General features: G+C 44.2%; 1 protein-coding gene across 1 annotated transcript in view; it reads right to left on the reverse strand.

Annotated features, from left to right (window-relative positions):
- Positions 1 to 26,152, reverse strand: part of LOC143808069 (putative cation-transporting ATPase 13A4) — a 361,151-nt gene that overhangs the window by 228,337 nt on the left and 106,662 nt on the right. Inside the window, exon 3 of the mRNA XM_077290326.1 lies at positions 6,259 to 6,393. Within this exon, the coding sequence (XP_077146441.1) occupies positions 6,259 to 6,393 (135 nt within the window). The remainder of the gene's footprint in view (positions 1 to 6,258; positions 6,394 to 26,152) is intronic.

The raw sequence follows: 26,152 nt of genomic DNA on the forward strand, positions 1-26,152 counted from the left end.
CTCTTTTTTCTATTTTTTTTGTGCTGTCTTTCTTTTTTTCATCTATATATATATATATATATATATATATATATATATATATATATATATATATATATATATATATATATGTTGTAAGGGTTGTGCTCACTTGGGTGTGTCAGGTGTCATGATCCAGCCTGGGGTTTGTTTTCTGCTATGCTCTCTTTGGACTTGTCATGCTGGGTTAATCCCCTCGGCCTCGTTTTGGAGCTGGCTTGGCTTTTTAAGTCCTCTGCAGTCTGCTAGACAGCATCGGTGATAGTTCATGCTTCCAGGCTAGAGCTGCTGACCCACAAAACCCTGGTGATCCTTCTGCCTCTGACTTTCCATATTTTTGTGAGAACCATTCCCTGACAAAGTGTTTGTCTGGTGATTTCCTTACAGTGTATGACTCAGCCTGATCTCTGAACCCCACCACTTGCTTTCCGTCTCTGATACCTCATTCCCCAAACGGCTTTGACAACTGGCTTGTACCCTTACTTTGTCTTACATCTCACGGTTTGGATACCATGCTCCCATTTGGCTCTGACTTCTGACTTGTCTCTGACTTCGTGCATGTTGTGACTCTGCTCCTGGCAGTTTCTGACTCTGCTTGTCTGACCACTCTTTCGTTACCTGAGACGCCTGTGCGGCTGCTCAGGGTTGCTACGCTTTTAGTGTGCAACCTCTTTTCCCTCACCAGCACCCTCTGGTGGAGGTTGCGCTAAACTGCACTGCAGCCGCATCACATCAGGAGAAAGACAGGAGGCATGTTCCATTAAAAGTTCATGTGAGTTTATTCCTTCAGAAATCCAGAAGCAAAGCAGAAAACAATCAGCCTTCAGGTCAGGCAAACAAAATCCAATTGTCCATAGCAGAGCTCTGCTTCACAAGGCCTGTGGGCACACAGGCTGCAGTAGCATCCAGTACTCAGGCTCGATCTGGAGCCAAAACACACACAGGAGGCCTTCTCCCTCCCAACATACAGACCATGTGCAAAACAAAAACCTGCATTATGTAGGCTGTTAACCACACCCAGAGGTGAGGTATGTGAGTAGCTAGACCTGCCCATGTCTCACAGCTACCTGTAACTCGATCCCAGGTGCAACAAATGAACCTCGTAGTGCTTTCATGCACTAGAGAAAATACTCCGGGTTACATCACAGAGAACAGCCATCTCTGCGACACATACCTCCCATCGACTATGTGACACTAGCCACACTACATATCTCCCCCTCTTCCTAAAGCCGTGGAGCTTGGCACTTTCTACTACTAGACAAGTAATTCTCGAAAGGCCATTGGCATTACCATGTAGCTTCCCTGCTCTATGCTCTACATGGAAGCTGAAATCTTGCTGGTCTAAGAACCAGCAATTGACCCTTGCATTTTAACCCTTTGTTTCCCTCATCCATCTGAGTAGTGCATGGTCAGATACCAATCTAAACTTATGTCCTACCAAATAGTGCAATAATGTGTCCACCACCCACTTTATGGCCAAGCACTCCTCTACGACCAAATAATTCCTCTAGCATGAGGATAGTTTCTTACTCAGGTAGCGAACAGGATGCTTCTCTGTTGTGAATTCTGCTTTTGGGTTCCCTCCGGTGGTTGTTGGTGGTAGTGCAGTTGCCTCTGGGTTGCAATCCTGGGCAGGTGTTTCTGCTGATTGCAGCTCTGACTGGGCTATTTAGGTGTGCAGGATCCATTAGCCCTTGCCAGTTATCCATTGTTCTTGGAGGTGTTACATCTCTGTCTGGTTCCTCCTGCTCTGCTGCCAATTCAGCTAAGATAAGTTTCTGTTTTTGTCTCTGCAGCACACATGCTGTGTGCTTTACAATTCAGTGCAATTAATTGTGTTTATTTGTCCAGCTTAGACTGTGTTTGGATTTTTCAGTCATGTTGGATTCTCAGGAGATGCAGATATACATTCCATGTCTTTAGTTAGATGTGGTATTTTTGTATTTTCTGCTGTGGATATTTTTAGGATTTTAATACTGACCGCTTAGTACTCTGTCCTATCCTTTTCTATTTAGCTAGAGGTGCCTCTTTTGCTAAATCCTGTTTTCTGCCTGTGTGTGTCTTTACTCTTATATTCACAGTCAATATTTGTGGGGGGCTGCCTATCCTTTGGGGTTCTGCTCTGAGGCAAGATAGTATTCCCATTTCCATCTATGGGGGTATTTAGTCCTCCGGCTGTGTCGAGGTGTCTAGGATGTGTTAGGTACACCCCACGGCTACTTCTAGTTGCGGTGTCAGTTTAGGGTTTGCGGTCAGTATAGGTACCACCTACTCCAGAGAAAGTCTCATGCGGCTCCAAGGTCACCAGATCATAACACTTCTCCCTATGTTTCTCCTGGGAAAGGACTGCACCGACATCTGAGGCATCCGTTTGGAGTATAAACTCTTTTTTGAAGTCGGGGGCCACCAGAACCGGTTGCTTACACAGAGCCCCTTTCATTTTTTGAATGGCCTACTCTGCTTTTTCAGACTATTTGACAATTACCGATTTTGTTCCCTGAAGGCTGAAGGAGGTAAGTCATGGGCGTGGCCATCATGTCGAAGTTCAGGATGAACCAGGAAGGTTCTAACTTGTTCTTTTTGACAATGGTCTTGGCCATGTTTGGAATGCCTCCACTTTACTGATTTGTGGTTTGATCTTGCCTCTACCCACTTCATATCCCAGGTATTTGGCTTCTTCTTTCCCAGGGCACATTTCTTTGGGTTGATTGAAAACCCCCCGTTCCTTAGAACATCAAATACCACCTGGACCTTTTCCAGTTGCCTCTTCCAGTCCGGGCTCAAGGTAACAATTTCATCCAGGTATGCCATTGTGTACTGCTTATGGAGTGAAAAATTCTATCCATAGCTCTATGGAAGGTCACGGGGCCCCTGCAGTGAATATGGCATCCAGACATACAGGAAGAATCCGTCTGGCATGGAAAACACCTGTACCATGGGAATCTGCCAAAATCCCTTTGTCAAATCCAAGTTGGTTATATGCCTTGCGGGCCCAAGTCTCTCGATAAGCTCATCGACACATAGCATGGGATATGTGTAGAACGTGGAGACCTCATTCAACTTTTGGTAGTTATTGCAGAACCTCTATTCACCATTGGACTTTGGGACCAGGATAATTTGGCTCAAATGACCATCCTTGGAATCCTCAATGACCCCGATTTTCAACATATGCTCCACCTCCTTGGAGATCACTTCACAACGGGCCTCTAGAATCTGATAAGGCTTCACACTTATGCTCACATGTGGCTCCATCATAACTTCATGTTATACAACCTTTAAGCACCCCGGCAATTCCGAGAACAGGTCCCTGTTCTCCTGGAGCAACTCCTGGTGCTGCTGTTTTTGGGCCTTCGACAATGTCTCCGTTGTGGCGATAGCTCCAATGTCACCTTCTGGCTGGCCCATCAAGCATGGAGTTTCAGTCGGTTCTCTGTCTTGCCATGGCTTGATGAGATTGACATGGTGAACCTAATATGGTTTCTATCTTCCCGGTTGATGAAACTTATAGTGTACCTCACCAAGCTTCTCTACCATCTTAATTTGGCCCTTGCCATTTGGCGAAGAACTTGCTCTCCACAGTAGGAACTTGCACAAGGACTCAGTCTCCAGGAATGAACTGCCTTACTCTGGCTGACTTGTTGTAGACTCTTGCCTGAAATTATTGTGCCTGGAAGAGATGTCCTTTTATGATGATGTTCAATGACGCTTCTGTGGGGTGTGACTTTGGCTTCCCTGGCTATATCCATGAGACCTCGTGGATGTCAACCATACATAAGTTCGAATGGTGAGAACCCCGTTGAGGCCTGTGGAACCTCACTGATTGAGAACATCAGATAAGGAAAGAGACAGTCCCAGTCTCTACTGTCCTTATCTATGACTTTCATCAGAATGCTCTTCGGTGTTTTATTAAACCATTCGCAAAGGCCATCTGTCTGAGGATGGTCCACTGAATTCCTCAGCTGGGAGATTTGCAGGACCTTGCATAACTCCCTCATCACCTAACTCATAAAAAGTGTTCTCTGATTGGTCAGGAGCTTCTTTGGTAGACTTGTCCAGGAAAAAAAATGGACCAGCTTGTGGGCTATAATCGTTGTGGAGGAGTTTCTCAGGGGAATTGATTCAGGATAGCGAGTGGCATAGTCCAGAATGACCAATATGTACTGATGCCCACGAGCAGATTTAACCAGGGGACCAACCAAGTTCATAGCGATTCTCTTGATCAGCACTTCAATAATGGGCAATGGCATGAGGGGACTTCGAAAGTGAGAGGTGGGGGTGGTTAACTGACATGCAAGGCAGGACTTGCAATAGTTTAATATTTTCCGTTGACACCCAGGCCAATAGAACCTCTGCACGATCTGTTCCTGAATTTTTTTCACTCCCAGATGTCCCCCCAAGATGTGTGAAGGGGCCATGTCCAACACCTTCCGTCTATAAGGGGCCCGTCACTATTAACTGTTCAAACAGCTCCTCCTTCACTTTTGTGACCCGTTACAACAGCTCCCCACTCATCATTAAATAAGGAAACCTTGTGTCAGCCCCCGGCTCCTATGAAACCCCAGTTATGACGGTGACATTATTAAAGGCTTTCAACAGAGTTAGGTCCCTATGTTGGGCAGACCCAAAATTCTCACTGGTCACCTCTAACTCTGGCATGTCAGACTCAAGGGACGCTTTGTTAGGGTTCATAATTGCACTAAATATAAATGATGATAAAGTGCACCGGGGGTCCACCGTGCAATGATGGAAAACTACAACTAGTGAAATATGGCAGAGCGAAGCTACGAGCAAACACGATAAACACAACAAGTTAAAGGTCACTCAGTGTGAACAGAGTGCAAAGTACCTAGATTTGTTACACCACAGAGCGATACTAAGAAAGAAAGCACAGGAGGAAGACAGGAGTCATGTTCCATTAAAAGTCCATGTGGGTTTATTACTTAATAAACCCAGAAGCAAAACCGAAAACAAACAGTCTTCAGGTTAGGCAAACAAAATCAAAATGTCCATAGCAGGGCTCTGCTCCACCAGGCCCGTGGGCACACAGGATGGGGTAGTGTCCAGTACTCAGGCTTGATCTGGAGCCAAACACACAAGAGGCCTTCTCCCTCCCAACATATAGACCATGTGCCAAACAACAGCCTCCATTATATAGGCTGTTAACCACACCCAGAATTTTGTGGGACTGTTTGGTGTTTACATTTGTACCATTTGTTTTTTACATATGATTTTTTTATTGCTTTTTATTAAATTCTGTGCGTGTCATGATGATGAAAAAGCTACATTTTTGCCATGTCTTTTCTAATTGTTTAAGGTGTTGTACAGAATAAATAATGCAACAGTTTTATTGATCAGGTCATTCCAGAATCGATGATACCAATTATGTGTAATTTCTTTTGTTTTTTCACAAAGGCTGTATTTTTAGTGGTGAATTGGCTTTTTGTGCATTTTTTTGTTTGTTTTTTTACATATTTTAACTTTTTTTACTTTTTCACAAAGTACCACTGTGGGACATGAATATTTTTTTACTTTGATCTTTGGTCTCATGCACTGCAGTAATCATATACTGCAGACCCGGAGACTTGTCAGTGTCTCACCCAGCATGGTTAACTTGGAGTCAGTGAGATCTAACAGTCCACCAGATCTTGAGGGTCATTAGATTATATAATCTGATTGATCAGCAATGATCAGCACCCGCTATTATAAATGTGGTTGGTCAATCCTGTGAAAGGGAATCTTTTAACCCCCATTTAACCACTTAGATAGCACTGTCAATCACGACAGCAGTATTTAAGGGATTAATCAGCCCCAATCAGTTCCAAAACTGTCGAGGGCTGATATTGTAGGGTGTCAGCTGTCATGTACCAGGGGGAATTTAATCTGCGATCATTATTTTAAAATGGTCATGAGAGAATAAGGCCTGTTAATGACCATCCTTTTAATGTGTATTGGCAATCATTAAGGGGTTAAACACATATGTTTATATAAGGTCAAAAATATTACAAAGGCCCATGCATCTGGCCAACATGATGGTGGGGGAGAAGCAGATCTAAATTTTCCAAATGGGTCCATAGAACTCTATATTGTGTATGAATGGCATATTCATAATTTGTAACAACATTTACTTACTGCTCAATCTGTCTAACAAATGTCAAATTGTTCATGGTAAACATCTAGTGTAAATAATCTATAGTGTGTTAATTTTGAACATATAATGTTATGATTAATTGAAGAACAAACCTTGCATTCTGGCATGATCAAAGCCTTGTTGATTAGAGATTTCTCATCAGAGATCAGCTCTTCTGATCCTATATTTGTTGTTTTTAAAGGTTTAACCCAAAATACTTTTTTCTTGACATGTTTTTTAAAATCATCCTAAAAGGAAGACAATTTGAGTGAAGTCAGAAAATATAGGTTAAATGGTATTCAGATATAATTAAAATGTATATATGTGGTAAATATATTTTTATATCCATTCCTCCTGCCTTACAAGAGCTCAGACTTTAAGTTATTTAATAGATTTCATTGTTCACTCTTAAAGAATCAAAATTTGTTCTAGCAATGTGATGAAACAGATGTGATTAGGGCATTAGAATACATATCTCTGATATCTATACCGAAACTGGTATCAGTTTCCTGTTTCAGTCAGCAAATATAAAGCTGCCAACTGTCTGAATTTGCTCAGTTTCTATGCAAATTGTCTCTTCAAAGAGGAAGAGGACTAGAACTCTAGTGCCACCTGTTGAAAGTAGTAATCCTAACAGTCAATGTCGACCCTTTATCGAGCCTTGTCACATGACTTAGGATAAAAGACAAACCAGAATCTCAATTTGCAGACACTGTGTTTTGAGGTACTGCCCCTCGTCAGTGCAAAGTGGAGATCTGGTTTGGCTGATTGAGAGGCGCCTCAGTTTATTTCAGACAAATTCTTGCCAATTGGCCCTGGCAGAAAAAAGATTCCCCACCCTGGTTTAAATGAACACTTGATCATTTCATCTTGGTAACTGAAATCTGTTCATTATGGTTGAAATCGTCAATTTTGTCTCAATAGTAGCTGATGTGGATGGGGCTTTAGCTTTGTGATTAAAAACCTTGACATACACAAGGAATTGAGACAGAAAATGTATTGGAAATAGTTAAATACTTTATGACAATTCCATATTCCAGTTTTCTACAATTACTAAACAACCATGTGTAGTGTACATGCATTTTGATAATTGCTTTTCCATAAAAAAAAAAAAAAAAAACCTGATTGGATAAATCCCTCCATACACAATAGTACTAAAGTAGCCAATATTGTTAGGATTGGTCAATTGTCTAATGTGTGTGGAGGCCTCCTAACTTTCTTTTCCAATATTTTTATTTGTTTTTAACAAGGGTAAAGAGGGAGGGAGGGCGGGTAATAATGGAGGGGAAGGAAATGTGGAATGGGCCAAGGGGAAACTGGATAGGCGAGGAAAGCAAACATAACAAAACAAAACATAAAATTACAAACTGGCAATAATTTGGCCTGAATAAAGCAAGGGACACAGCCCTTGAAAAACAACATGTTCAACAACTATAGTATACAAATCAGAAACAAACAGTGCAATAATAAGACATATCTATGACCTTGATAAAAAGCAAACTGTTTATAGAAGCTTATAGAGGCAAGGGAATAGGTTATCAAAGCGTAGCCAAACTCAAATCTATCAGCCAATTATGTAAGTGGAGTAGTGAAAGATTGGTCCCATTTGTACCATTTCCGATAGAACTTATCCAATCCATTATTGGACAGAGCGAACTTAAGCTCAAGTGCTCTGTGTTGTGTAATGAACTTGATAATGGTGCCAGAACTGAGTAGAGTACGGCTTTTCCAATAGTAGGCGATGGAATTCTTGGTAACCATACATATGTGTAAAACAATACATTGCAGAGAACTATCTAGGAGTTTATTATCTAAAGAAAGTAAAGCTAGTAGGGGTGTGAGGGTAAACGTGGAACCCGAAAGTTTAGTGATTATTGAAGAGATTTCTGACCAAAAAGCAACAGCAGTGGGACAATTCCAGAAAATGTGTATTAAATCTCCCTTGTGGCCACATCCTCTCCAACAAAGTGGAGAGTTAGAAGTATCTATGTGTGCCAGTCTAGATGGTGTGTAGTACCATCTGGAGCACACCTTGAAATGCGACTCCAGAAGAGACATAGATATCGTGGAATGGTTAGACATTCCCAGTCGTCTATAGAAGCAGTGTGGTTAAGGGATTTCTCCCAAGCTAGCATGAAAGCGCTTTTGACAAAAGATATGTCTTTATTAAAACAATCAAAGACAAACTTGTGGCTCCAGAAAATTCGGTGATTCGGATTGACCAATATTTTTAAAGGTGCCTCTGAGAATCTCAGCTTGTTACCTAGAAACAACTTAACATTTTCCCTCAATGACATGTAATCATGGAAGAAAGATGATGGTACCTTAAATTTATTTTTTAGAGTGCTGAAATTCAGGTGATTGGGTCCATCTGAGATATCGCCCAGTGTGTGAATTTTAAAATCTGCCGAATGGGAGGGTATAGTTTGGCCCAAGAATGAGTAGACAAAGGTTAGAGGCAGTTTATGTAGCATGGACAATTTCTGACTATGGCCATCTATTCTGGAGATCCTGGACCAAGCCAAGGATATTGCTTGGAATATTGGGTGTGTTGAAGTGCTTGATGTCAAACTAGATATAGCCTTAAGAACCAGAGATTTAGGATGTTTACCTTTATTAATTTCCATCTCCATGTCGTACCATGCGGGAGCATTCTGGTCTGAAAACCAAGATACACTCTGAGTAATAACGTAAAATAGTGGGCATAGATATTTGGAAGACTTATTCCACCATGGGTTTTCATTTTGAACAGTGATCTAGTTTCTGTTCTGGGTTTTTTATTATTCCAGACAACATTATTCAGTTGATACTGAATGGCTGTCAGGTAAGCCGTGGAGATGGGAAGTGGGATACACCTAAAAATGTACAAGATTTTGGGAAGTGTAAATAATTTTACCGCCAAGTTTCTCCCCTACCAAGTCAAGTCTCTATCTCTGAAAGTAGTACTGTCTCTAAGAATCAAGTCTGTCAGTTTTTTCATGTTTGATATGGCGGTCTTGCCTAAGTTTTTATTGATTATAACGCCTAGGTATGGTAATTCCTCTTTACACCAATTAAATGAAGTAGAAGCTTTTAGACAACAAATTTCTTCTGGGTTAACATGAATGGGCAAGATGTTAGATTTTGAATTATTAATTTTAAAGTTTGAAAGGGCTGCAAATTTCTCTAACTCATTGAGGGTTTCCAGAGTAGATGATTCAGGGTTTGTGATTGTCAGAATTATGTCGTCTGCGAATAAGCTAAGCTTATGCTGGCGACTATTAGTGCACAGACCAGTTATTTTGGGGTTTTGCCTTATGTGTTCCACTAAAGGTTCCAATGCTAAGTTAAAAAGTGGTGGTGGTCTCGTACCATTGTTAATGACAAATGCATCCGAGACATGATTATTACAGGTAATTTTAGCTGTAGGGCCTTTGTATAATGTCATGAAAGTGGTAATGAGGTTACTATTAAATCCAAATTTGATTAAAGTCTGTCTGAGAAAGCACCAATCAATATGATTGAATGCCTTCTCAGCATAGTGATATAAAAACTGTTGGGGTCCTGGTTAGTGTTGAGCATTCTGATGCCGCAAGTATCGGGTATCGGCCGATACTTGCGGTATCGGAATTCCGATATCAAGTTCCGATACTTTTGTGTTATCGGGAATCGGTATCGGATCCATATGAATGTGTAAAATAAATAATTAAAATAAAAAATATTGATATACTCACCTCTCTGGAGGCCCCTGCACCTTACCGCTGTTAACCGGCAGCCTCCTTTGCTTAAAATGAGCGCGTTTAGGGCCTTCCATGACGTCACGGCTTCTGATTGGTCGCGTGCCGCTCATGTGACCGCCACGCGACCAATCACAAGCCGCGAAGTCATTCTCAGGCCCTAAACTCCTCATTCTAGGAATTCAGGACCTGAGAATGACGTCGCGGCTTGTGATTGGTCGCGTGGTGGTCACATGAGCGGCATGCGACCAATCAGAAGCCGTGACATCATGGAAGGCCCTAAACGCACTCATTTTAAGCAAAGAAGGCTGCCGGTTAACATCGGTAAGGTGCAGGGGTCTCCGGAGAGGTGAGTATATCAATATTTTTTATTTTAATTCTTTATTTTACACATTAATATGGATCCCAGGGCCTGAAGGGGAGTTTCCTCTCCTTCAGACCCTGGGAACCATCAGGATACCTTCCGATACTTGGTGTCCCATTGACTTGTATTGGTATCGGGTATCGGCGATATCCGATACTTTTCGGGTATCGGCCGATACTATCCGATACCGATACTTTCAAGTATCGGACAGTATCGCTCAACACTAGTCCTGGTTGAATTGGTGAGTTTGATGGAGTCCAGTATTCTCCTTGTAGCATCAGCTGGTTGCCTGCCCTTAATGAATCCCATTTGGTCATTGGCTATTAAGTTGGGCAAAATGTAGCTCAGCCTATTGGCCAGGATTTTTGAAAAGTAGTCTGTAGCTACTTGGAGACATGGGATTGCCTGATTGTTTTGGAATTAGTGTGATAGAGGCCTCCAACATCTCTGGTGGGAAGGATCCTGTTGTTGAAGCATAGTTGAAAAGCTTCACAAGATGTGGAAATAAACTTTTGCCAAAGGCTTTATAATAGGCATTATTGTAACCATCCGGCCCAGGAGACTTATGGAGGTCGAGGTGATTGATAGTGTCTTCAACTTCTTGGGTGGAAAAAGGCGCAGACAGAGAGTCCAGATCCTCATCAGTTAGGGATAGCAGCTCAATGTTTGCCAGATATGTCTTGATGTTGAGTTCGTTTGGGGGAGGTGAAGATGGGTCTAAGTGTAAGTTGTATAATTTAGTATAATATTTGGAGAATTCATTGGCTATGTCCTGAGGGTGGGATAACGTGGCATTGCGCTCCATAGAGGAGATTCTATTTATTTTGTTTTGGGTTCTTAGTTTTTTTTATCCTGTTTGCCATATATCGGGTAGGCTTATTTAATGATGAATAGAACTTGTATTTTGAGGAATTAAGAGCCGCTTCATATGGTGAGTAAAGCAAGGATCTTAGTTCTTGCCTTAAACATGTTAAGTCAGACTGTTTCTTAGGGGAGGGAGAGGGAAGGCCTAGTAGAGTCTTTTCCAACTCACATATAGACTTTTGCAATTTGCGTATTTTCTCCTTATTTTCTTTTTTGATTTTGGAAGAAATACTCATTATGATGCCCCTGATAACTGCCTTGTGGGCACACCAGTTAACGGATGGATTGGTGGATTCTGGGATGTTTTCGATAAAATAGTTATCTATAGCTTTTTGAATCGTAGCCCTATGAATGGGGTCATGGTGTATAGTGGAGTTGCATTTCCACATCCTTGCGTTTTTTAGTAACGGTCCAAAAAGAATCTCACCAATGACTAGGGAATGATCGGATATTGTCCTGTCTCCAATGTACACCTTTTTGAACTTCTCAAGAGAGAAAATATCTGTCAGGATCAAGTCTATCCTAGAAGCCGATTGGTGGACTGTAGAGAAATTAGTGAATTCCTTAGATGAGGAATTCAGACATCTAAAAGTGTCATAAAGTTCGTTTCTATCCAGCCACCAATTTAGGTTATCTGAGGCTGGTCTAGAGTCCGAGGATGAGTCTAGAGTCCTGTCTGGTGTGATATTAAAGTCTCCCAAAAGTGTGAGAGTCCCTTTTTTAACCTCAGTAACCTTCTTCATCAATTTTGTCAGGAATCTAACCTGATTTCTATTTGGTGCATACACATTCACCAGGGTACATGTTTGACAATTGATGACACAGATCAAAGTATGGTATCTGCCTTTGGCATCACCAAACTCCTCAAGGACCTCAAAGGGAACGGTATTTTTGACCAAGGTAATCAACCCAGCTCTTTTGCTGGAATTGTAAGCTTCAAAAATGTGAGGAAAGCTGCAATGTTTGAAGCAGGGGTGTTTTCCTGCCCAAAACTTTGTATCCTGAATACAGGCGATGTCTGCCTGAGATTTGAGTAACTCTCTCCATAGAGTATGCCTTTTTTGGGGGCTGTTCAGCCCTCTGATGTTGTAAGAAAGAACCTTAAAGGTCATTTTAACCGATTCGCTGTAATAGAGAGTAACACTTTAAACCTTAGGATTTCTGTAACCTGGAAAAGAAAATTACACTGAAAAGCAAATATAATAACAACTTATGTACGGTAGTAAAACCTTCTTCTTACGATCCACAGCCTAAGCGAATCCCTAGTTAGAAAGAGAAACAGTCTCGAACCTGAAAAACAAAATTGCGCTGAACACAGAAAACTGACAGTAATAGGTATACCATCCACAAAGTCTGCACAAGTAGGTCCGCAGAACTACTTGAAAAGAATGGGGTTATTAAAAGTGGGTGGGAATAAGGGAAAAATCTCAAATAGTGGTTGAGGCGGAGGCCCCTGCCATTAGGGGATAGCTGAGAAAATGCTTCCTTTCAACCATTGTTTGGTTAGTATCTATCCAGCGATCTAACGAAGTTCAGTCCGTCTTCAATGGTGAAAATTGGTATGGTTCTTTCGCGGTATGAAATCAACAATTTCAATGGAAAGCCCCATTTGTATCTGATTCCTTTATCGCTAAGGGCTGTAGTCACGGACCTGAATTCCCTTCGGCCTTCCAAGGTATCTTTTGAAAAGTCGGGGAAAACCTTTAGTTCCTTGTATGGCTCTGGAAAGGTTTTCTTGTCCTTTAGGTAGCCAAGTATCAGCTCTTTGGTTCTGAAAAAGTGAAGTTTGAGGATAGTATCTCTTGGCAAGTCTGCAGAAACCTTGGGAGGTTTAGGCAATCGGTGGGCTCTATCAATCGTCAGATCCAGATCTGAAAGGTCAGGCAAGGCACATTTAAAAATAACCTTGAGGTGATTCGTCAGCTGTTCCTGGGTCACGTCCTCTGAAATGCCCCTTATTTTTAGGTTGTTCCGTCGGCTCCTATCTTCAAGATCTGCCATTTTGGAGCATAGGTGTTTCATCTTCAGGGTGAGCCGGTCCAATTCGTCAAAAGAAATGGTCAATCTATGCTCAAGCTTATTTAACCTCTCCTCATGTTTTGACAATTGTTTGTCGATCTTGTCGACCTTATCACAGTATCTTTGGAAGTTGGAGTCCATTTCTGTTTTCATTCTCTTTGCAAGAGAATCTAGTCTTTCATCCATTTTGTTCATTATCCTGTTTACTAAATCGTCTTGGTCTGGTTGACTTAAATCTGCAGAGTGTGTAGGTGTATGTAAACTTGCTGAGCTTGTACCCTTGTGGGCCTCAGGGTCATCGTATTTGACTTTGCTTTTCAATGGTGTTTGGTTAGGGGATGTGTCGCTGGATTCAGTTTCGTTTTCGACTTCTGAATTATTCCCTGAAAAAGTATATTTCTTGCTCGTAGCTCCTGGGTTCATCCTCTTCAAACTAGAAGAAGAATCCATTTTAGTAGGAGAGGATTTACTGCCAAAGGATTTAGTATTGGACCCGTCGTCAAGTAAATGAGGCATATCTCTCCGTGGAGATCTTGACCTACGCCTAGGAGAGGTAATGGAGTTAGCCCTGTTCCTTTCTTGTTCTCTGTGACCTATAGGTTTGTCCTGTTTTAGTCCATATTGTGTCTTAATTGTGGTAGTCGGGTTAGCCTTCCCCTTAAATCTCGAGTTGCTCATGATCTCGGTCAGAGGACACTGGCAGAGATAAACAAAATTGTCAGAGATGAGTCTTATTAGAAATGTTTGAAGGCGAGTACTTGCCCCTTTAAGCCTCTGTGAAGCCGCGACTTGCTGTTTTAGAAAAGGGAGCGGTGACTGACCAGGCGACCCGGTAGGTGATAATCTTGTGCGCCTAAGTTAACAGTCTGGCCTGTGATAGAGGTAGTCTAAACAAAGCCGGGTCACAGTTGTGATCTCGGACCGACTTATAAAGAATGCAAAAAGGAAACTCAGCAAAATGATTAAATAAACCTATAAAAAATTAATAAAACAAAAATTAAAAGTTTTTGCGGAAATTGAATCCTTTTTATTTGAGGAGGGCTTTTGTGTTATCGGCAAGCTTGAGTAAAAAGAAAAAATTATTTGTTCATAGAGCTGTTGCCCTTTAAGCCTCGGGGTTGTCAGCCGGTTCCTGGTGCTTTGGGAAAATGGCCGGAACGACTTCCCATAGACGTGTATTATGTGTGACAGTAGTTTAATAAAAATCACATTTGCACTCCACTCCTGTGGTTTTTAGTAGGGCCGATGAGGGGAGGACTCTCCTATAATTATCTACCTCTTGTAGATCTTCTTGCAGTGTTTTAAGCTTATTTTCGGGGGACTATTTTTTTCCCCTTTAAGGCCTCCATAGACCTCTGGCTTAAAGCCAGGGGCCTCAATTTATCGGCGGAGTGATACGTGAGTTAAATCACGGCAAAAAAAAAGCAGCAAAGAACGCCTTTGTGCCCCTATTAAACGGCCTCAAAATGCTGTACTGACCTTGCGGTTTGTCTCTAGGAGTCTCCAGGAGTAGATGAAGACTTGCATCAAATGGTAAGATGAATTTTTGGCAGCGCTCCAGCGGTTTTGGTGTCTGCTAGTCTCCTGGTGCAAGGGTTTGGAGCCTGTTGTTTTGGAGAATATGAGGGGTCTTTTACTTGATCCTTATCTTTGGGGGGGTCCCTGAATGATACCGGTGACAGGGGGATTGTGGTGTTTCTTGCATCCGATGAGGTGCCGTTGCTCTGTTGTCCCCGCTCTCTGTTATCAGCCACTTAATCTCAGTGGCTCTTCAGAGGCGCTTTCTGCCATGGGTCTCCTCGAATTGAGGGTTTGTGCTTGTTTCTGGACCCATAAGGTCCCCGGTGGCCCAAAGATTCTTGTAAATTCCAATTCAGGAGCGTTGCTGCGCCTGCTCTCTGGTATCAGCCAGATGTGAATTCTTCAAGCTTGTGATCTGCGGGACTCCCTGAAGGGTCTTTATTGGGGTCTGAATTCGCAGGGAACGTAAGTGGGCATAAAAAATCCCCCTGTCCGTGATGCTAGGCCTCTCAGGCTTGGAAGGTCTCACAGGTCCCGTCAGGCAGGTGCTGGGTTACGGCCTGAAACGCAGTTTTGTCGGCTGATTTTTAGATGGGAATGCTCCCTATAGTATGAGGGATTGATATTGAGGGGTTTTGGGTCCGGGTGCCTCCTTTAAAATGCGTTAGTAGCCGCTTTGTGGAATTTTTCCCCAGAGCTCCCTCTTCAAGTGTGTCTCTACATTGACACCGAAGCCACGCCCCTGGGGCCTCCTAACTTTCATCCAGTAGATGATGTTGCAGGAGAAAAGGAATCAGCCTGTTGAATTGCCAAAAAACTGATCCTTTTATTCACCCTTGAGATAAACATCTGCAAGGGGAGTCTGGCAGCAATTCTCTCAAAGAGAATACAGAAACACAAACACTGTGTTTGGAGAGTGAGGAAAGATAGTTGTTTCGCTAACAGTTATCTATCATGTGATAATGCTCTCTAGAGGGGGTGCAAACCTTTAAGTACTTGATCAATCAGTCACGAAAAGTCAACAAATGCGGAGAGTGTCACGATAATATGAACATGCTTATATCCTAAGTGATAATATGAACATGCTTATATCCCAAGTACGCTATGAGAACTTTCCCCTGCACTTACTGGGACACACACACTTCACTTCCCCCATTAGCAGGGCTGTATTTGCCACTAGGCACTTGAGGGCACGTGCCTAGGGCGGGACAATGCGGGAGGGCGGCACCTGAGCAAGGTTGTTTTTTTTTTAAGTTGTGGGTCACCTCCCGACTGACCAACCCCCAGCCACCCCCGGCCGCCCGCCCGCCCGCTTGCATGCCTGCCTCCCTGCCTTCCACCCACCCTCCTTGAAGACGATACTCACCCTTCTCCAGCGATGCCTGGTCTCAGCATCTGCAGCTCGTCCTGAGTGAGCGGTCACGTGGTACCGCTCATTAAGGTCATGAATATGCGCATATTCATGACCTTAATGAGCGGTATCACATGACCGCTCAAACAGGAAGAACGTGCTGCGCCGGGAGTCGGGACAGAGCCAGAGGGATGTCAGCGCAGCCAAGGTGAGTATAGGGGACGGGGGGATGAAGGAGGATGGTAAGGCGCGCCATGCAAGATGGGAGCAGGGGGGTTGAGAGATCAACCATGCATACAGGGGGGAATATGAGCCATGCATACAGGGGGGAATATGAGCCATGCATACGGGGGAATATGAGCCATGCATACGGGGGGAATATGAGCCATACATACAGGGGGGAGTATGAGCCATGCACACAGGGGGGGATATGAGCCATGCATACAGGGGGAATATGAGCCATGCATACGGGGGGGAATATGAGCCATGCATATGGGGGGGAATGTGAGCCATGCATACAGGGGGGGAATATGAGCCATGCATACGGGGGGGGAATGTGAGCCATGCATACAGGGGGGGGAATATGAGCCATGCATACAGGGGGGGATATGAGCCATGCATACAGGGGGGGATATGAGCCATGCATACAGGGGGGGAATATGAGCCATGCATACAGGGGGGGATATGAGCCACGCATACAGGGGGGAATATGAGCCATGCATACAGGGGGGAATATGAGCCATGCATACAGGGGGGAATATGAGCCATGCATACAGGGAGGGGAATATGAGCCATGCATACAGGGGGGGAATATAAGCCATGCATACAGGGGGGAATATGAGCCATGCATACAGGGGGGGAATATGAGCCATGCATACAGGGGGGGAATATAAGCGATGCATACAGGGGGGGATATGAGCCATACATACAGGGGGGAATATGAGCCATGCATACAGGGGGGAATATAAGCCATGCATACAGGGGGGAATATGAGCCATGCATACAGGGGGGGAATATGAGCCATGCATACAGGGAGGGAATATGATCCTCGCATACAGGGGGGGAATATGAGCCATGCATACGGGGGGGATATGAGCCACGCATACAGGGAGGGGAATATGAGCCAAGCATACAGGGGGGGAATATGAGCCATGCATACAGGGGGGAATATGAGCCATGCATACAGTAGGGGAATATGAGCCATGCATACAGGAGGGGGAATATGAGCCATGCATACAGGGGGAGGGATATGAGCCATGCAAACAGGAGGGGGGAATATGAGCCATGCATACAGGAGGGGGGATATGAGTCATGCATATGGGATGGGAGGGAGATGAGCCATGCATACAGGAGGGGAGGTCATTATACAGTATGGAGCATCATGTGTGGCCATTATACAGTATTGAGCATCATGTGTGGCCATTATACAGTATGGAGCACTGTGTGGCCATTTTTTTTGTTTATAATTATTGTATATGAAACAGCGTGATCAGCAGTGCTAAATGGCTGTGGTTGGGATGTGGATATGGGTGTCACTAGTTGTGAAATGGGTGTGGTCAGAGGCATAGCCTAAAATTTGCCACTGCACACTACGCGCACCGCAAACTTTATACCTCCTTCCCTTCATCAAAAGTTGGGGGGTATGGTACCACATTTGCCAGATCACGGCAAGTGCCATAAATCTCATAGGGAATGAATGAGGCCGAACGCAGTGTTGCTATAAGTGATCCGTTACGTGGCAGATGTAGAAAAACTGCCCGATCTGCTGCAAAAGGCTACTTTCACATCATTCTTGCCAAAGTCACTGCCGATAGTGTCATAATCACCAAAGGGGAGGCAGCACTAAAAGTGCCTAGGGCAGTAGGAACTCTAAATACGGCCCTGCCCATTAGGTTTGTATAAACTACACATTCTGCAGAAGTGATCACCCTTATATCTTCTCCCCGCTGCACAAGCTGCAGCTCTCTTTCTCTACCTTCCTGTGTATAATCATATCTCCATCTTTCCTTCCCCTCCCTCAGGAATGTGTGTGTGATTCCCCTCACCATTCCCTCCTGCATACAGCTGGGAAACTGAAAGTAAAAAGTTGGAGCACATGGCTTCAGATCTCTTTGTTCCTTTAAACTGGTATATGATCACGCAGATTAGGCCTGGAAGTAGGACAAATACATGGCATGTGCATTGGTAGAACCACACACCAGTGAGTTTTTTAAGCTCTGGCACCAGCAGAATCCGAGAAATGGATTTCTACTTAACCAAGTCATACAGCCACTTCATGATTAGACTTAAAGAATGGCAATTTCATACTCGGAAAAATGCCTCCGCTCTATGATTCTCGCCCCTTGAGTCATGATGGTTGTGAGTTTTAATAACTGTTGGACAAGGGGAGTGCCTTCCATTGCTCCACCCATTCAGTTAGGTCATGAATAGAGGATATAAGCTTATGTAGCCCAATTAGGAGGGTGTCTTTTGCCCAGGGAATCAGCCAGGAGAGGCTGTGCTATTTGACCTGAAGATTTGGGGCCCTTTCCCCTCCCCCAGCTCCACATGGCGTGCCATTTACTGATACCTGTAAGTTTCATATTTTAATCCCTGTTATTTTTCAATTGCATGTATATACTGTAATTGTCTAATTTGTAATATCTTTTGATATTTTTGTAAACACTGCCTATTCTTTTTGGAGTAAAATCTATAAAACTTTACTAGCTTTGTCCTCCTTGCTCTAAACGTACAGCCACATTCTCAGGACTAAATCAACGCTACTGATTGGGTTGGCTCCTGACCCGATATTAATAATAAGAACTAGGAGTTGGTGGCAGCGAGGTGTTCTGGGAGATTGGGGAGTCTCTGGCAGTGATGGATGAAGATTTATAGGTATATTTCCAGCATGAGAATGGAAATATTTATGTTGCCTTCACTGCAGTGTGCTCAATAGCCCTTAGACAGCAAGGGAGCCCTTCTGGTGACTACTTATCTTCTTAGGTGTAGTTCCCTGACTCCCCTGAGGGTAAAGGGAGTGTCAGAAAGCTACTAATTTCAATCTGGTATTGGAATGTGGGATATAAAAAATCCCCTGATGAACTAGAGGGCAACCAAACACCCGTCAGTTCATGACAGAGAGTGACGCAGCACATCCATTTAGCTCATTCTATCTCTGGCATTAAATCCTACATGTATCCAGCTTTGCCAGCCATCTTAGCAAGCATACGTTATGGTATTTAATTCTTTCTATCTCCGGAATCGAACCCTACATGTATCCAGCTTTTGCTAGCCATCTTAGCAAGCATATGTTATGGTATATAGCTATTTCAACTTACTATGCTTGTCCCCTTATGCTGTGAAGTCATGGTACTTTTTTCAAAGTGGTTTATGATCCATGTAGGCCTGGACACTGGTTTATCTATTCACTACATTTATTGTGTCCTGCTGCCTCAACTTAGTTTGATTGACTGCTAGCGAGGTAATATTGTGAGAGATCTTAGAGCTAGCCTCCTATATATTGAGACATAAGTCTGGGGAAGCATTTATGCAGGGGTTCATTTATACGTTTATGTACATTTAATCTAAGTACATTTTATCAAAGTACTGGCAGGTATACCAGTATACATCGAATTATATTGAAGAAACTTCCCAATGATAACAGTATAATCTCTAAAATGAATAAAAACTCAAAATGCACTGGTCCAAATTATTAGGCACAGTAGAATTTCTAAGCATTTGATGTGTTTTAAAGAACTGAAAATGCTCATTTGTTGAATTTGCAGCATTAGGAGGTCACATTCACTGAACAAAAAAGCTATTTAACTCCAAAACATCCTAACAGGCCAAGTTTCATGTTAACATAGGACCCCTTCTTTGATGTCATCTTCACAATTCTTGCATCCATTGAACTTGTGAGTTGTTGGAGAGTTTCTGCTTGTATTTCTTTGCATAAAGTCAGAATAGCCTCCCATAGCTGCTGTTTTGATGTGAACTGCCTCCAATCCTCATAGATCTTTTGCTTGATGATACTCCAAATGTTCTCTATAGAGTTGAGGTCATGGGAAGATGGTGGCCACACCATGAGTTTATCTCCTTTTATGCCCATAGCAGCCAATGACTCAGAGGTATTCTTTGCAGCATGAGATGGTGCATTGTCATGCATGAAGATGATTTTGCTGCTGAAGGCACATTTCTGCTTTTACCATGGAAGAAAGTTGTCAGTCAGAAACTCTATATACTTTGCAGAGGTCATTTTCACACATTCAGGAACCTTAAAGGGCCCTAATAGCTCTTTCCCCATGATTCTGGCCCAAAACATGACTCGTCCACCTCCTTGCTGACATCGCAGCCTTGTTGGGACATGGTGGCCATCCACCAACCATCCACTACTCCATCCATCTAGACCATCCAGGGGTGCTCGACACTCATCAGTAAACAAGACTGTTTGGAAATTAGTCTTCATGTATGTCTGGGCCCACTGCAACCGTTTCTGCTTGTAAACACTGTTTAGGGGTGGCAGAATAGTAGGTTTATGCACCACGGCAATCCTTTGAAGGATCCTACACCTTGAGGTTTGAGGGACTCCAGAGGCACCAGCAGCTTCAAATAACTGTTTCCTGCTTTGTAATGGTATTGTCATGGTCCAGTCCAGAGTTTACTTTCTTCTTTCCTCTCTTGAGACTGGTCATGCAGGGGTTAATCTTCTCAGCCTCGTTCTGGAGCTAGCTGGGCTATTTCAGTCCATCACAGCCTGCTGACCAGTGTTAGTGATAGTTCTTGCTTCCTGGCTTGAGCCTCTGACCTGTATTAATGATCCGTGTGCCTCTGACTGCCTGTACCCTTGTATGACTTGACCTGATCTCTGGACTTTGCCCCTGGTTTTCCATTTCTGATACCACGCTGCCCGACTGGCTTCAACTCTGGTTTGTACCCCGACTTTGTCTTATGTCTCACATTTTGGTTACCATGTTCCCGCTAGGCTCTGACTTCTTGCTTGCCCCTGACTATTCTTCTGACTGCCCCTGTGTACTGTGCTGACTTCTCTGTGTATGACCTTGGCTTGTCTAACTACTCTTTCATTACCTGTGACTAGGGTTGAGCGACTTTTATTTTTATAGGATCGGGTCAGGTTTCACGAAACCCGACTTTCTCAAAAGTCGGGTCGAGTGAAATCGGCCGATCCTATAAAAAAGTCGGGGTCGGGGTCGGCCGAAACGCGAAACCCAATGCAGTGCAATGGGATACTATGGTTCCCAGGGTCTGAAGGAGAGGAAACTCTCCTTCAGGCCCTGGGATCCATATTTAAGTGTAAAATAAAGAATTAAAATAAAAAATATTGATATACTCACCCTCTGACGCGCCCTGGTAGTAATCGGCATCTTCCGTTCCTAAGAATGAGCGCGTTCAGGGCCTTAGATGACATCACGGCTTTGTGATTGGTCGCGGCGGCCCACGTGACCGCTCAGCGACCAATCACAAGCCGTGACGTAATTCTCTCAGGTCCTAAATTCCTCATTCTAGGAATTTAGGCCATGAGAATTACGTCACGGCTTGTGATTGGTCGCTGAGCGGTCGCGTGGGCCACCGCGACCAATCACAAAGCCGTGACGTCATCTAAGGCCCTGAACGCGCTCATTCTTAAGAAGGAAGGCTGCCGGAAAGAAGCAGGGCACGTACGAGGGTGAGTATATACCTAATAGGAATATACTCACCCTCGGCTTCTTTCCGGCAGCCTTCCTTCTTAAGAATGAGCGCGTTCAGGGCCTTAGATGACATCACGGCTTTGTGATTGGTCGCGGCGGCCCACGTGACCGCTCAGCGACCAATCACAAGCCGTGACGTAATTCTCATGGCCTAAATTCCTAGAATGAGGAAGTTAGGACCTGAGAGAATTACGTCACGGCTTGTGATTGGTCGCTGAGCGGTCACGTGGGCCGCCGCGACCAATCACAAAGCCGTGATGTCTTCTAAGGCCCTGAACGCACTCATTCTTAGGAACGGAAGATGCCGATTACTACCAGGGCTCGTCAGAGGGTGAGTATATCAATATTTTTTATTTTAATTCTTTATTTTACACTTAAATGTGGATTCCGATACCGATTTCCGATATCGCAAACATATCGGAACTCGGTATCGGAATTCCGATACCAGATTCAGAAGATCGCCGACCTCATGGCCGACCCCACACAGGGGTCGGGTCGGGTTTCATGAAACCCGACTTTGCCAAAAGTCGGCGACTTCTGAAAATGGTCAACCCGTTTCGCTCAACCCTACCTGTGACACCTGTGCTGCGATTCAGTGTTGCTATGCTGTGTGTACAATCTCTCTTCCCTCACCAGCACCCCCTGCACTGCAGCAGCACATATACTGCACTGAAGCAGCACATTACATTATCACTAACCAACATTTAAATGTGATTTTGCTTTTTTTTTCTCTGGTGATGAATCCTCTGCATAACTTGGCAGATCAAGTGTCCAGTTTGATGCAGATGATGCAGGATTTTTCTGTGAAACAACAGTCCCTTGTCATGTCTCATAACCACTTATGGAAAAAACTGACTGACACTGTTAAGACCGTGCAGGGAAACACCTTTCATATTGTTGACAACCTGGTGACTCTGTGGATGTTGTTTTGCACCCTCCGGAACCCTCGGTTACACTTCCGGACACGTTTTCTGGCGAAAAAGATAAATTTCACATTTTCAGGGAGAGTTGTAAATTATGTTTTTTTTGTTAGACCTCGATCATCTGGGGATGAGACTCAGCGGGTGGGGATGAGACTCAGCGGGTAGGGATTATTATCTCCTTGCTTAGGGAGGGACCGCAATCCTGGGCTTTCTCTCTGCCCCCTACTGCCCCTGAACGGAGGTCAGTAGATAGGTTCTTTGAGGCTCTAGGATTTATTTATTATGAACCTGACCGTGTTAGGGTGGCAGAGGACACCATTATGAGTCTAGTTCAGGGGAAACACTCAGCCGAATGGAATAGCTCCGAGTTCCGTCGATGGTCCACTGAGGTGTCTTGGGATGACTCCGCACTGAGATGTCTATTCAGAAAGGGACTGTCGGATTGCTTGAAGGATGCTCTGGCTCTTCATCCACCTCCCAGCTCTTTGGAGGAGGCTATGACTCAGGCTATCCGTATGGATCGGAGGCTACGGGAGAGAGGTCTTACACAACGAAGGATTCCATTGTTCCCTGCTAACCCTGATGTTTTGCTTCCATCTGAACCTATGGAGGTGGGAGCTACTGACCTCCAGGAGAAAGAGAGGAAACTGCAGCGTGACGGAAAGCTGTGTTTTTACTGCGGAGATCCCGGACATTGGAAAAAGGACTGCTGGCCCGCTGTAGATTAGGGACAGTTAGGTTGGAGACACCCTTAAAAATTGTGGCTATTGATTTTACACCTCTCACAAAGGATGGTTTCCATTTCATTTCTAAAGAATTGACCCTCAAGGTGGGGGCCCTGCACCAGGAGCGCATGTCATGCTTTGTTTTTGATAACCTCCCTGCTGGCCTGGTGTTGGGGTTTCCCTGGTTGCAACTGCATAACCCGGTTATTGACTGGGGGTCCCGAGATATTGTTAAATAGGGACCTAATTGTTCTGAAAATTGTCTTGCTACTGTGTCTATGTCATCCATCAGTCTGGAGGGTATTCCGGAGTACCAGAAGGACTTTCAGGATGTGTTCTCCGAAAAGCAGGCTGAGGTTCTACCACCACACCGCCCATTCGATTGTACCATTGATCTTGTTCCCGGGGCCAAATTGCCCAAAGCCTGTCTGTACAATCTCTCCGGCCCAGCCAGAGCGGGCTGCTATGAAGGAGTATATCTCTGAAAGCCTCTGTAAAGGGCATATTCAGCCATCTGTCTCTCCTGTGGCGGCGGGGTTCTTTTTTGTAAAAAAATAAGATGGTGGTTTACGCCCATGCCTCGATTTTTGAGAACTGAATAAGATCACCATTAGAAACACTTATCCTCTCCCACTTATACCTGATTTGTACAATCAATTGTCGAGGGCCAGGTGGTGTTAGGGCTAGCGGAACACACCAAATTATAAGAGAGATGGTATAAGGTGCGTTCTCAGCCCGGGGTCCACTGTGCAGAGATGGAACCTGCTGCTGAGTAGTGACGGACTATATGGCGGTACAAGGTGGATACACACACGGGTTAACTTCACCCTGCGTGAAGGAAGCAAACCCTGTTGCGTCACAGGGCCAGGGCCACGGTACTGCACCAAGAGCACAAGCAAGGAGTCTCAGGACTCTATCCCAAGTCACTGGATTAGAGTACTTACAGACCACTTGCGCTCGACACCGCAACTGGAGTGTCAAAGTAACAGAAAAACCTAAAGCACAAGAGTGCGTGCTGTGCCGCTTTGGCGGACGCCACTAACCACCTAGACTTGGGATAGGAAAGCGCTCTATAAGCGCACGGCGCCGCACTGGCAGCTACAGCAGTAGACGCTGTATCTTGTGTCTTTATGTTGACAGCTAGTCGGGCGCTAGACAGCAAGCATCCACCTTTCGCGAGCAGTCATACACAAGGGAGGGGATATTAAAGAATGACTTGCACTCATCAACACACACATATACAAATGTATACTAGCGCATGGCCATGCGGTCATGCGAAGCTTATATAGCTGCAGCACGTACAGGACCTTCCAAAAAGGACCAATGGAAAGCTGCCACAGAAGTTAAGCACCTTCAGGACCTTCCTGGAGGACTAATTGGATCAGCTGCAGTATCTGAGCATGTGACCTTCGATCTCCAATGGGAGATCTTGCCCTGGGCATGCTCACAAGGGGAAAAGCAGGACTTAGTCCCAAAAGCGTCTGCTTGCCGCTGCCCAGCATTGGCTTTAATGGCAGAAGCTGGAAAAGCAGCAGTAACTCTATGCACAGAGTGAGACTGAGCAAGACGCCTGTACCGACATCTCTACTGAGCAGACTCCACTGTGGCTGGAGAAGAATTGGAGACTGCAGCGGAGACGGTTCGAGATTCCCCCTGTGCAGAGGTGGGAACTTGACACCTAACAGGTGGTTTTCTAAATTGTTCCTCAGGGGAGCATACAATCTCATCCATATGCAGGAGGGGGATGATTGGAAAACTGCATTTCTCACCTCCGAGGGTCTGTTTGAAAATTTGGTCATGCTGTTTGGTTTGACTAACGCAACAGCGGCATTCCAGAATTTAATAAATCATGTTTTTTCTGACTTTATTGGATGCTTTGTGGTTGTTTATCTTGATGATATGGTCATATATTCCTCTAACAGACTAAGTAACATGAGTCATCTTCGTGCGGTTCTCCAGAGGCTCAGGGAGAACTCACTCTTTGCCAAACTGGAGAAGTGTTCATTTTTCACTCAAGAATTGTCCATTCTTGGGGTCATTTTGTCCACAGAGAGGTTTCATATGGACCCTAGGAAGGTGCAGGCCATTGTGGAATGGGTGAAACTCAGAGATCTCAAGGGTCTTCAGCGATTTCTGGGTTTCGCCAATTACTACAGAAAATTCATCAAGATGTTTTCTCAACTGGTCAAAGCCCTCAATGATCTCACTCAAAAGGGGGCTGTTCTCAAAAACTGGCCAGCTCCAGCGGCGGTGGCATTTTCTTCATAAAAAAATTTCATGACTGCCCCTGTACTGGATCAACCTGATTTGTCTAAACCATTTATCATAGAGGTAGACGCCTCTGAGGTGGGGGTGGGGGCTGTGTTGTCCCAGGGGCCCACCAAATTAACTAACTTAAGACCCTGTGCCTTCTTTTAAAAAAAAAATTCCTCTGCTGAGGGGAATTATGATGTGGGTAAATGAGAGTTATTGGCCATTAAATTGGTGTTTGCAGAATGGAGGCATTTTTTGGAGGGGGCGGTCCATCATATCATTGTCATTACTAATCACAAGAACCTGGCTTACATCGAGTCCGCCAAATGTTTAACTCCAAGACAGGCAAGGTGGTAACTTTTTTTTCCCGATTTCATTTTTCCATCACTTTTAGACCAAGGTCCAAGAATGTGAAAGTGGATGCCTTGTCTTGCAGCCTAGATCCGGTATCATTTCCTGAGCCCCCTTCCTCCATTCTTAAGTATGGGATGGTGGTGGCTGTGATGTCCCCGAGATTGGAACAGGAGATTTGTGAGGCCCAGTCTCTGGCTCCGTCATCCATACCTGAAAATAAGCTTTTTGTGCCT

The sequence above is a fragment of the Ranitomeya variabilis genome, chromosome 2 (genome assembly GCF_051348905.1).
Source record: "Ranitomeya variabilis isolate aRanVar5 chromosome 2, aRanVar5.hap1, whole genome shotgun sequence".
Lineage (NCBI taxonomy): Eukaryota > Metazoa > Chordata > Amphibia > Anura > Dendrobatidae > Ranitomeya > Ranitomeya variabilis.